Raw genomic sequence first — 13795 nt, 5'->3', positions numbered from 1 at the left:
AGGTGATGAGGCTGTTAACAGCTCTCCGTTCCTTCACGTGGATCATTTGGATGTGAACAGCTTGTGTGCGTGTAGTCACATTAGAGTTAATTAGCTCGGGCTGGAGAAACTGTACATGTCGTTGCTTTCATACGGATTTCTTAAACCGAGAATATTTGTTTTTGATACGATTTACATAATTTAAAAAAGGAGACTTCAAGCTTTATAAAGACATTACTTCCACGTGTGGGTGGCAAGTATTCGCTGAGTTACAGATCATCTTCTGTCGCGTTTCGCACTTGAGAAGACAGAACGCGCATGTTTTTTTTCTTTATTTTACGAAAAACACAACTTTTTGTTTTTATTATTAGTGTACACAAATAAAAGACATTTAACAGTTTTTAATGATGTATAACACTTGCCTGTATGACAAAAATCGACAGAGTTATTTGATAAGAACAAAAGCGATAGCCAACCCCAGGGGGTTAAAAAAATTAATTGTTAGATAACACTGCACTGTCTGTGTTCTGGGTGCAGGAACAGCACATATGACCCTCTATTATTGCCCTATGAAATCTGTAATATTTTTTTATTTTGTGCTCCTCCCTTAGTCCACACTGTGTAATGCCGGGTAGACTTCTGGGTAATAGTCCACTGTGAAGCTCATACCAGCGTGGGCTCGCGAGCAGCAGCTTGATCATAATTCACATAATCATCATTAATAGGCACCACAGACCTGCAAAACAGCTTATGTGGATGAGTGTTTGGCGTCATCAGTGTGTGAATGATGGAGCTCCTGAACTGCAGCAGAACACATGTCTCTGTTTGACTGACGTACATGTTTCCCATCGCAGAATTAGCAGACTTTAACCCTCTCATGTTTTTATCCAGATGAGGATGATGATGGCAAAGCTCACACTCGGCCGCTGTTGAGGAAAGGCATGTTTCTCTCATTCTCACTCTCTGCTCATTCTGTCTCACTCCTGCATGCACCTTTTCTCTGCAACATTTTAGGAATCGCCGTTTTGAGTGTTTTCTGCTGGTGTGACCTCTGACCTGATCTAGATGTGTTTTAGCGCCAATGATGTCACTTCCTGTCACATTCTAATTCTCTGTGTCTTCCTGCAGGGTTGCTTGTCTTTCCCACTGAAGAGTCTGCTTCAGTCTCTTTCTTTTCTTCTATCTGCTTATGGATTATTCTTATTATCTGTGTGTGTCCTGATCTGGAGTGTGATCGTGTGTGTTTGTGACTCTAGATAAACGGAGCCCGACGCTTCCTCTGAATGTAGCGGACCAGCAGCTGTTGGACGCCAGTCAGCAGTTCCAGCAGAAGCAGGGCAAGGGGACGGTCGACGTGTGGTGGCTCTTTGATGATGGGGGTGAGTGTAAAACATTTGCAAACTTACAATTGACCGTTCACAAAGACCTGCCCCTTTGGTTACTGTTGCTATGTCCGACAAGCCACGCCGCGCTCACGCCACACACCATGTTCAAAAATACATCGCGGAGTGGAGATGACACTGACAACACGCTGACAGACAGGACAGACCAGCTTACTTTTGATATGAAACAAAGTCTCAACTTTCAAAATTGGTAATTTTTTAAAGAAATTTAAACAATAAATACTGTTTTGTGGCTCTTTAATGTGTCGTGACAGATCGCTAGAGCCTCAGTTAAAGCTGCTCGTGAACCGGTCATCTCTTCCAAATAAACATGAATCAATATCAGAAGGAATGTTTCAACCATGGAAAGACATCTGTACACACCGTTTATCAAGTTAAAATCCTCAAGTTAATCTACTAACTCTCCTGACTGCTTTTTCAGACAAAATGGCGGATTCTGCGGATGGCGGATTATGATTGGTCAGATCGCCTGTCAATCAAACTCCCTGTGAAGGGTGAATTGCGATGCATTGTGAAATCTGATATTTGGTCACAATTCGATTGGGTTTTATATGGGAATTATTCATTTAAATTCTTCAAAATAGTTTGGGAAAGCAAATGGAAAAAGAAGGCAATATACAGCATGGATAAAGTATCTATGTTGTGTGTAGTCTGAGATGCAGAGAGATATTGTGACAGTCGTTTACCTGGATCATAAACCGCTACGGCTGCAGGCAAAGGCAAAGTGTCCTCTTTTTGTAAGCGAAAGTTAATGTTCTCGCTGAGTAAACCTGGGAAAGCCTTCTGTCTGGAATATCTCCAGAGCTGCCAGTTCCCACTGGGAATAAGAGAGATCAAGAGAGACTTATTATATATAATATCACAGATCTTCACTTGTCCTGCCAAGATTTTTACTGGCTCAACCACAAAAAAGAAAGAAAAAGAGTTAATGTTTTTGACTGCTGTTTCCATGACATTAGGAACAGACTGCAATCGCATATTACAGACTTGTAATTAGGAACAGACTGCAATCGCATATTACAGACTTGTAATTAAAAGCTGCCGTTATGTTGAAATAAAAAAATCCCCTGCTGAATACAGCAAAGAGACATTAGTTTACAGCAATACTATTCACAACAATGCAAGAGAAGCCGAAAAAAACACGACCAAAATTCATATGAGACGAGTTTCATGTTAATGATCAGGGTTTGAAATTAACTTTTTCACTCACCAGCCAATTTGGCTTCTAAATAAAGTTACTAGCCATTCAGAACTACTACTAGCCAAAAAAAAATTGAAGAAAAGAAATAAATAAACCACTACGTCACAGCTTATTTGATTTCACAGCATACATTCATTTCTTATTCAAACTAAATCCTGTCATCCAGCATCTCCTCCCTTCCTCTTTGATCCTCATTCTTTTCATCCTCATTCTTTTCATCCTCATTCTTTTCATCAAAAATGTTTTTTAAGTGAACAGATCAATACAGTACTAAAAACATCAAAATATATATATATTTTTTTTTTCATAAAAAAAATGTTGGATGTTGGAAAATAACTTTTTTTTCTGTCAACCAAGATTTTTAATCTTCGCTGTATGGGATCAAATTCCCGCCAAATATATAGCGGTCACGTGTCAAAAAATAAGCGTCAGTCAACATTTTAAAAACACACTCAAAACTGAAACATGAATTCATGTTCAATTTTTTTAACTCGCAGAGAGCATTCATAACACACATAATACCTGTATCCATCACCCTGTAACAATATATTCGTGTTCAATTACCTGAGATTGTCCGGCATTTGCCAGCTGATGCTGATGATCCATATTCACACCTGTATGAATTAGCCACAGCATCCATGAGTCGCATTGGAGTGACGTCAACTTCCCTCTTCGATTGATTAGTTCTAGATTGACAGCTCATCCTCTAGCCAGTGGACCAGTGGTGATGCTAAGACCCGCCCCTGATTTACTTGAAACTCTAACGGCAAATTTTGGAAACGCAAGCGCAGAATGTGGAAACGAGAGCAAAGGAGAAAAGAGCACAGGCATACAAAAAATGAAAATAAGAACAGAAAACATGATTGTATGCGATTCAGATAATTTTGAATTCATGTTTCAGTTTTGAGCAATATCATTTTAAATTTGTTTACATGTTTGATTCACGCTTATTATTTTTATTTCCGTGACCGTGTTGTTTGAGATTCTGGTTAACTTTTGCATTGTTTGTTTTTTAATTTTTTTTGCGTTATATTTTCACATGTGTTTTTAAAATTTTGATTGACGCTTATTATTTTTTGATACGTGACCGCTATATATTTGGCGGGAATTTTATCCCATATCTCTATTGCTTCAATGCAAATGAACAAGCACGCCATTATTTGTTGTGTAACGACGTATATGTTCAAGTAAGCCAGATATGAGCAGATTCTGCACAAAACTCATGAGTCATCATGATATATTAAATACAGCGTAGAGTTTTGTGCTACATCTGCGCAGATTTGGCTTACAACAACTTCCCCAGCAAAGTGAGTGAACATAATAAGTAACACGCCAAATTGGCTAGTGATTTGACAGTGTTGATTTGCCTTGACTTGATCCGCCACAGTTGATTTTCACCTGCGTTTGGTGGGTTGGCGTGTGTTAATTTCAAACCCTGTTAATGATATTGCGTAAACTGGAAAATACACACAAAAATGCGTGTTAAAGAGTTCTCTTCAGTACTTCAGTGACAGGCAGCTCTCTGTGTGTGCGCTTCGGGGGTGTGTCTTTAGACTGCTAGTGAAAGAACTCAAGTCATGTGATGATTCAAACTGACAAGACTTGATAAATAACCTTTGTGCTATCTAGTGACATTTTGTAGTGACATTCTGTATTTTCACGCTCTTTCTCGATGTGAGGAGCTTCTGGTGGCCAGTGAAGCGATGGCTTGAGCTCTTTAACACATCAGCTCAAAGAGCATTGCTTCAGTCGTGTAGTCTAGAGATGACACGGGCCAGACAGGGCTTCCTGTTTTACAAGGCAAATCTGTATGACACATACTGTATTATCACATCTTGCCTATCCTATTTAACCATTTAGAGCCACTTTAGTTCTGTAAAGGTCATGTGGTGTTGATTTAACACACGCAGTCATTGCACAGACGCATTCTTGAAATGCTGCAGTGCCACTTTACTGCTGCCATGACACACACACACTTACAGGTTTGACACGAGTTCAGATGTGTGTGTGAAAGGCAGCAGTAAAAGTGTTTTAAAGAAAAGTGTTAAAAAAATTAAAGATCATTTTTTTAAAGGGGTCATATAATGCCATTTTTGTACAAGCAAAGGGGTCATATAATGCCATTTTTGTACAAGCTAATATGATTCTTTAGGGTCTAAATTAAAAGTTTGTAATATACTTTAATAAAAAATTCTCATTAGTATTGTAAGAAAACACTTATTTTACCTGGTCAAAAACGTCTCAGGTTACGACTGTAACCTATGTTCCCTGAGAACAGGGAACGAGACTATACGTCATCGACGTTATGGGGAACGCCTCAGGCGTCACAGGTGTCTGAAATCACTATCAAATCACATCAATCACATTGACCGGCGACAGCCCGTGAATCATTAGAGTAATGATTAACGTCCAACCTGGAAGTATATAAGGGCGGCTTGCAACATGACAAATCACCTTATCGTCTGAAGGGACTGTACGGTAGGCAAGCCCCGAGGCATGGCAGGGAGACGTATTGTCTCGTTCCCTGTTCTCAGGGAGCATAGGTTACATTCGTAACCTGAGAAGTTCCCTTTCAAAGGGAACTCAACAATACGTCATTGACGCTGTGGGGAACGAAATACCCACTCCGCCATGCTGAGGGGAGTGCATGCCCAATGGCAGTGACAACTGTCAGAACCAGCAACTTCAAATGGAACGCTAGAACCACTCACCCTCAGGTCACACTGGGCTGTCAGTGACAGCATTTCCCTACGGTCATAGCCCAAGCTACAGCCTCACAGAAAAACCCTCATAAACATGGTTAAATGAAGGGTCTACCTGGGCCGGCTCCGGGCCTGGAACCACAACTTCCAATTAAAAGGGGTCCCTTCTAGGGAATGTGGCTAGGGAACCCAAAGGAACCCCAGCCAGTCACTGTTCAGGGGAACGTACTCACCCCGAAATGCCACCAGGACGGCCTGACCTGGCGTCAGTACATAGACACTTAGTCTGGCCAAATCCTGTCTGTCTGAAGACAGAGCCTCTAGACAAATGCCTTAAGTAAGGCATCCAACCCGAGGGACTGCGAAGCTGGCAGTGAACCACTCGGCCCGGATCTCAGAGACGGGATATCCCGGAGAGTATGACTCAGCATAGTGCTTTCCAACCCTTGCTAGCGAGGGGAGTTTCTCTACTCGATCCACGGATCAACCCAGTGTCTGTGTTTCAAAACACTGAGAAGGCCTGTGAAGGCCTAAGGGCTGATCTAACTGGGAGGCCTCACGAGAGGCCTACAACCGTCTGACCAGACTCAGGAAGCCGCATGCTCATAGAGAGCCTCGGTGAGGGGAGCACAAGGTCTGCCTGATAGGCAAACCAGGCTGTAGACAGGAAAGGTTCCGGGAGGGAACCAATAGCAGAGAATGAACACTTTAGCGAGCAAGGGCGCAAGCTCGCCTTCAGCAACTGCCTATTAAGGCTAGCTGAAACAGGTAGCAAGAGGCCACTAGCTTCATAAACCCAGCACCATAGGGAACCATTCACAGGGAGGCCTGGAGAGGCCTACAACCTGAAAACCACAGTATGTGGGGAACTCAATCTCAGGGAGGCCTGGTGAAGCCTACTACCTGATCACCACAATCTGTGGGAACTCACCTTCAAGGAGGCCTGGTGAGGCCTACTACCTGAGCGTTCCATTCAGGGAGACCCAGTAGGGCCTAAACCCTGATCACCACAGCATGTGGGAAACTCACCCTCAGGGAGGCCTGGTGAGGCCTACTACCTGACAGTTCTCATTCAAGGAGGCCTGGAGGAGCCTACTACCTGATATCACAGCATGTGGGAACTCACCTTCAGTGAGGCCTACTACCTGACAGCTACAACATTTGGGAGCTCACATCCAGGGAGGCCCAGAGAGGCCTACTACCTGACAGCCACAACATTTGGGAGCTCACATTCAGGGAGGCCCAGAGAGGGCTACTACCTGATAGCAAACGTAAGTGGAAATTCACCTTCAGGGCGCCCGGGTGAGGCCCACAACCTGATAACCACAGTATGTGGAGAACTCACCTTCAGGGAGGCCTGGTCAGGGCTACTACCTGGAAACCACAGTATGTGGGGAGCTCACCTTCAGGGAGGCCTGGTGAGGCCTACTACCTGGTAACCACAGTATGTGGGGAGCTCACCTTCAGGGAGGCCTGAGTGGCCTACTACCTGATAACCACTGGTAGCTATGAGCCCTGAGTCCGGTGACAGTGCAAGGTGGTCTGCTAAGGCCAGCCAGTTGGGGACTCACCTAGCAGGGAGGCCTGGTCGGGCCTATTAGCTGATAGCAAGTCATATTCTGCTAACATACACTGTTGGGAACCATACTACACAAGCATAATTTACTATTGGGCTTCCAGTAGCACTATAGGTATGTCCCACAATGTTGGGACTCACCTCCGAGGAGGCCTGTTTAAGGCCTACTACCCATCAGTGAGTCAACTGCCCGAACACTAAGGCCAACCACGTAAAGTGAGCTGGCCTACAGCGCCCTCTTGGGGGCTGCCCAATCAAGGAGGCCTGCTAAGGCCTACTACTCAATGGCGCAGCCTTCATTGGCAGATAAGCTGTTCACACAGCGCCTACAGCATCCAGGTGCCTAACCACATCGCCCATGGCAGTGTACTCTGCAAGAAAGCTAGCACCCTCAAAACAAGGGGAGTACAAGCATACGCCACTCTGCCTAAACGGAGGCCCCAGTTAGTCAGGGGCCTACCATTTGTGCATGGGCGTCAGCTCAGGGCAATGCTCTGGCTTCAGGGGAGTGTACTTCGACAAAAGAAGTGAAGGCTTACTTCATACTCGACCCGAGTCATAGTGGTGCGAGGTAGGAAAATACAGAACTGGTAGTGAAGTGCTCGGACCTACCCTGTATCACAGGGGAATACTCACTCTTCACCCTGAGGTTACCAGGGTGCGGGCCTGCCAGCGGCTCTAGGGGTGACAGAAATGTATCTGTGCCCAACCTAGGGGAGTGGGGTTTGACCTAAAAGCCACCACCTACAACTCAGCGAGGTAAGTAAAGCCTATACTGGCGGCCTAATCCGTATGCCAGTTCTGCACGGCAGGGTCGGGCAGACAAACCCCGTTTACTTAGTGAAGCGAAAGACAACCTAACCCTGCTCAAAAAAGACAGAAATACCACGGAGGCCTGATTGAGGCCTACCACGTCCTTATAAACCAACCTCTGCACCAAGCTGCATTACTCTAGTCGCCCCAGAATGCAGAGAAGGGGCGGGCCATGGCCTAACGACTCCCATGGGAGGAGGCTGTTATACAGGAATAAAGAAACATACATTCACAAAGTGAAGAGTCAGAGGAAGAAATGCTAAACTAAGCAGATCGCCTCAATATCCCAGGTACAGCCTATGCCAGCTACAGAGGCGGCCCTGGTGAGGGCCAGCCTGCAAGCATAGATCTATCTGAGGGCTCGGAGGAGCCACAGCCACTAAAGAATATAGTCTGTATTATTCCATACAAAGGGCTGCAAAATCGCTCAGCCTACTGAAAACCCAAACAGAGCTCAAGGGGCGAAACACTCAGAGAAGTCAGAACGGCCCCGTGGGCGGGACATAAGATCTAACTGAAGCACTAGCGTCAGTCAATACTCTAAGTAAAAACTTCTAAAAGAGAGAGACCAACTACTCTACCCTAAGTACTACCCTAAGTACAACTACTCTACCCTGCTCCTTGAGAGAGGGGGCGCACGAGAGGCGACACTGGCTCGTTGGCCCTGCCTTTGGTCCTCAGACCGTGAAGGGCCGGGCCAGATCTCAGCGGTATACAAGTTTTGAATGCTGCTGAGCGTGCCTTCGCCTCCCTGAACTTCCCCACCACCGCCTCTACGGGGGTGTCGAAGAGTTCGGAAGGCGAAACCGGCGAATCGAGGAGAAAGGCTTTTTCTTTCTACCCGATGTCGGCTAGATTTAACCACAGATGCCTCTCCGTGGCCACCATTGCCGCCATCGACCGTCCGATCGCGGCAGCGGTTTGCTTGGTAGCCCGGAGAGCCAGATCTGTGGTGTGGCGCAGCTCAGCCACCGCCTCAAGGGACATCCCTGCCCCCTGGTCGAGATCCCCCAGCAGGTCGGCCTGGTACGCCTGTACCTGCTGCCGTGTATGCTCTGCCATTCAAACGAGCCGTTGTTTTCAGCGGTTTGGATGGCAGGGTTGGAGCTTTCAGTGACGCTGCCCGCCCAGACACGAGATAGTTTGCGAACGTCTCGTCAATGGGCGGCATTGACACGTACACATGCTCTCCGATCCCCTCAACATCAGCGAAACTGGCCCGCTGATGTCGGTGGATACGGGCAGAGTATGGGTTCTTCCATGCCCTCTCGATCTCCATATGAAGATCAGGAAGGAATGGAAGGCTCACCTGAGCTGGTGGTGTATGACCGGGGAGAAACCGATCGTCGAGCCTACCGCGAGCGGTCTCTCCTCTAGCGCACTGCAAAGGCAGCTGCAGCCTGTCGGCAGCGTGCTTCATCACATCCACCAGCTCTGCATACAAGGAGCAGGATGGCTGAGGAGGTTCAGAATCTACCTGATCATAAACCTCCTCTGCCATCTCCTGCGCGTCCTGAAGAGCATCAACTGCAGGTACAGTCGGTGAATAATCTTCCCCATCGACCTGCAGTTCGCCCTCGTCAGCCGTCGAATCATCTGAGAGGTTTACAGCCCTCTCGAGGCGATCGACGAGCTCCATCTGGGAGCCCCATGATGTAAGTCGCCGCTCGGCCTCGGCACGAGCGGGACCCGCACCATGAGGTCCAGACACTGAACCCCCTTCACTCGAGAAGAGGGCCAGACGAGAGCGGAGCGTTTTAAGAGAAAAACGGTCGCAGTTCGCACGGAGGGCTCCCTCGAGAACCTCCCGTGCGTGCTCTTCCCCCAAGCAAAAAACGCACAGCTCGTGTGTGTTGGGCGGTGTCAGAAACCTCGGACACGGGTCGGCACACTTCCGAAAACAATCTGCCTTAGCTGTGCGTTTCATCTTTCTCTTACCTTTCTGTACACTTGAATATAGCGTTTCAAACTAACAGTCCCTGAAGACGATGAGATGATTTGTCATGTTGCAAGGCGCCCTTATATACATGCCAGGTCGCACTTTAATCATTACTCTAATGTTTCACGGGCTGTCGCCGGTCAATGTGATTGACGTGATTTGATAGGGATTTCAGACACCTGTCACGCCTGAGGCGTTCCCCATAGCGTTGATGACGTATTGTTGAGTTCCCTTCGAAAGGGAACAGCTCTATTGTCAGCACGCCGTTTAAGTGTATGGCCCCTCTGTTCTGTGCGTACACCGTTAGTAACACAATAACACAATAACCATAACGCGTTGATCATTATAACGTGGGATTATGAATTATATTGAGAACGTCGTACATAGATAACATGCCGTAATGTACCCTGAGTGTAAACTGTAGCCGCATTCATCGTGAAGCTAGCGATTTGCAAAGTTAATATAAATATTAATATAAAGGTTAATAAAACGTTACACTCACTTCAGTTCTTCTGGAGGTGCAGCAGGAACACGAATAGTTGGTTGGTACCGATCCTTTTTTCAGGAGCAGCTTCCTAGCAAAACCAGCTTTATACTGACCTTCCTCGTTTATAAAGCAGTCTGGTGTGTGAAATGATTCGTGCAAACATAAAAGCATTTACGTTGATCGTGGGGAATATTCCCTTCGAAAACGAACTCAGCCACTGCGTCTTCAGCGGTTCGGATTTAGGAACATTAAAATGACTGCTGTGTTCCTTATTGTACCCAAGAATAGAACACCACTTCGCTTAGAGTCCATTCTGCTCATAGACAGTGCTCCAGCGTACTTTTCGGCATGACACCGGGCTGTGCGGACTATGATTGACAGCTCGCTCACGAGCGAGGCGGGTCTGTGTTGAAACGCTGCTGTCAATCAACAATCGTGGGAGGGGCGTCCGACCTTGTGACGTCACACGGTCGAACGGCTCAATTTGAGGCAGGGGAAAACATATAAGGAGATTAAAACAAAATCACTGGATGGATTTTTATCATTATATGATGGTTGTGTACAGGCACTGCCAACACACATTTCAGTACAATCAACTTGTAAAAGTGCATGTACCAAACAATGTTTTTAAACAATGTTTTTCATGCTTGATCAATGAACCATAAACCATATTTGCAGATGCACCTGTGAAACGGTTTAAAGGCATGAGACAGGACAGCAAATCTCTGTTTCTGACTGAAGTTACTGTAACTAACTAAGACATGAGAAGCTGTGTGTCCTGCGTCAGGAGGCTTGAGCACTTCAGATGTGTACGTGTCCTCACTCGAGGGCTTGAAGCTGCTGGAAACACAGGCTGACTGATGCTCTCTCATACTGACCCTCATTATTACATTTCTGTGAAGTTTATCTTTGTGTATTAACAGATTTAACAAGATTTACACGTTATGATGCCATATACTAATGCATCTGTAGTACTTCCTCTCCTGCTAGATCATGTTTAAAGTGTGTCCTCATCTGTCAGGTCTGACTCTGCTGATTCCCTACCTCATCGCCAATAAGAAGAAGTGGAAGGACTGTAAGATCCGCGTGTTCATCGGTGGAAAGATCAACAGGATCGACCACGACCGCAGAGCGTGTGTACATCAATAATACATATACACATGTAGCCTCATTATCAGAATCAGAACTGAGAAGAACATGCTTTTCTTTTTCTTTTTCTATAGAAGAACACCGTCAACATGCATGACACAAATTAACTATAAGAAAATGCTTTTCTTTGATATTTGACTTCATCTCACAGATGTCAGGTCTAGTCCTGTCGAGTTGAGATCACACAGATGAGCGAGAGCTGGACCATGAATCACATTAGTATGCGGTTTCTTTTTACATAAAGCGCTCTCTCTGTGGCACTCGCTGTGTGTATGTGTTAGTGTGTGTGAGAGAGAGAAATGTTCCCCATTGTCCTCTGCAGCTGCTGCCAGTGCCTTTTGTTAGCTATAATTAGCCGTGTTCCAGCGGTAAGGTCTTCATAGAAACTGTGCGAGGTCTTTCACATGTTCAACTGCACATGTGTGGATTCATGTCCATGGATCTGTCGAAATCTGACAAATTGCAGTCTTCATCACCAGTAAAAGCAGAATCAGAAAGCGTTATGAAAGCGGTCCTCGCTTCCTTCTGCATGTAACCTTTCAGGAGTTTTGAAGAACTGTCTGAGCTGCAAGGAAGCTGTGGCAATATTGCATGCATTATTTATGATTGCCTGATAAATATGTGATGAGACTTTGTTGCTCTTTCCTTAGCATGGCCACATTGCTCAGCAAATTCAGGATCGATTTCTCTGACATCACTGTCCTGGGTGACGTCAACACAAAGCCCAAGTCAGAGGGGTAAGATCTACACACTTCACAGAAGACATCGCATTACATGAGCTCTACTGGAATATTCCTCACACACAAAAAGAAAACGAGTAACAGTGAAGCAGTTTTGTGTTAAATGTAATTTGTAATTATGAATGCATTTGGGTGCTGGTTTTGTATTTGGGTCTTGTTGATATTTTAACAGCTGAAGAGCAAGAGAAGCAAGAGAAATTCCATTCAGCAATGTATTTTTTTCTTTCTTTTTTTTAATGATTCTCAATCAATCCATGAACAATCTGAATATACTCTGTTTACACCACCTACAAAAATTAAACTATGGCATGTTTTGCCAATCACACTCAATAAAACCCTCAAGCAAGTATCAAAACTTCCATAAACTTCAGAAAAGGCATATAAACTGATGCTTGAACCAGTGTATGCAGAGTATATCCTGTCTGTCCGGATCATAGTTTAAAAAAACAACCTGATTTCATAATTGTTGTCAAACAATTACATGACGTGCCTCAAGATTCCTATCATCCCGGTTATCTGATTCCTGAGAACATGTGAATGTTTCACTTCAGCTCTCACAATGCCAACTGTGTGTGTTTACCATTCAGTTTGACCGAGTTTGCTGAGATGATCGAGCCGTATAAATTGAGAGAAGACGACATGGAGCAGGACGCTGCTGAGAAGATGAAGAGTGAAGAGCCCTGGAGAATCACAGACAACGAGCTGGAGCTCTACAAAGCCAAGGTTTCAACACACATTTAACCACAGCAAACTAGATAAGCCATCAAAGCAGAAATGGGGAGAAACGTAGTGACAGCATGTGCATAGTTGTAAGCAAAAAACCCACATCACCTGGTTTGTTAGGGAATTGTTCTGTGTCATGCTTGTGACCCCTTTAAATGTTAGTGTTGATGTTTTTTTTTATTAAAACATGCCATGAAAAGTCAAGGATTGTGAGGCACTTGGTGTTGTTAGGAAATGCTGCTCTTGGATAATTTGTGCCAAAACATATCTCTTATCAGAACAGGTTATTTGAAGACATTAGAGAAGTGAGATTTTGAACAAAGGTCACAAATGTAACTCATTTGTTCTTACAGCACAATGTAGCTAGTCGAAAGCTCCAGGGGCGGTTCTAAGGTCAGTGAATATTAGGGGCTTTACATAAAAATACCCAATTTTAGTTTGGGCTAAAGGAATTTATTCCCTTAAATCGCTTTTATAATTAAGGAAAGGCTTATTGTATGTGAAATAAAAATTAAATATTATTTGCAAATAGTTTGAATGTATGCATACTTAATTTACTCTACATGAATCAAGGAAATGGCATATTTTCCATTCAAAAAGGTAAAATGTAATAATAAAAAAAAAAATTAGTTGAGTAATTTGTGTCACCGGATACTGTCAGTTGTTGAACATTTCATATTTGACAACTATTTTACAATAGAAATGTTTATCTACTTGCATTTTACCAGGCATTCGTTCATTGTTAACACCCTTCTGTGAACGGTAAGCCGCGCCTTCTTTAATCATTCTGACATTGAAGAGCTAGACCGCTGAACTAACCGTCATCCTAACACAGAGCGGTGCGTAATGAAGTGCATCAGAGCAGCATCAAGAAGATCAAATACATTTAAGAAATAAGAGATTCACTGCAGTTTATAGCCAATAATAATAACAGGTTTGTGAAAGTGTAGAACTCGCTGTGCTGAAGATTTTGCGCGAGGTCACCGACTCATTTAAACGCCTCAGACATGTCTGTTGAACGCAACGGCTTATCAGTGATAAGTTACGTGTTTTTGCAGCATTGAGCCAAAGTACTTTTAATGC

General features: G+C 44.6%; 1 protein-coding gene across 2 annotated transcripts in view; it reads left to right on the top strand.

The window, feature by feature from the left end:
• The window catches only part of slc12a2 (solute carrier family 12 member 2), a 121006-nt gene that overhangs the window by 102678 nt on the left and 4533 nt on the right, over positions 1–13795 (top strand). Inside the window, exons 21-25 of one of the 2 annotated variants that reach the window (XM_077243436.1) lie at positions 871–918; positions 1236–1358; positions 11122–11233; positions 11900–11986; positions 12577–12712. In XM_077243436.1, coding sequence (XP_077099551.1) covers positions 871–918; positions 1236–1358; positions 11122–11233; positions 11900–11986; positions 12577–12712 — 506 coding nt within the window. The remainder of the gene's footprint in view (positions 1–870; positions 919–1235; positions 1359–11121; positions 11234–11899; positions 11987–12576; positions 12713–13795) is intronic. The other variant, XM_077243437.1, reaches the window with a different exon arrangement.

This window comes from Siphateles boraxobius, unplaced genomic scaffold (assembly GCF_051911475.1).
Source record: "Siphateles boraxobius isolate OS27281-9 unplaced genomic scaffold, OSU_SipBor_1 25, whole genome shotgun sequence".
NCBI classification, from domain to species: domain Eukaryota; kingdom Metazoa; phylum Chordata; class Actinopteri; order Cypriniformes; family Leuciscidae; genus Siphateles; species Siphateles boraxobius.
Note: the sequence above shows the minus strand (reverse complement) of the source record. Positions and strands in the feature narration are given on the sequence as shown.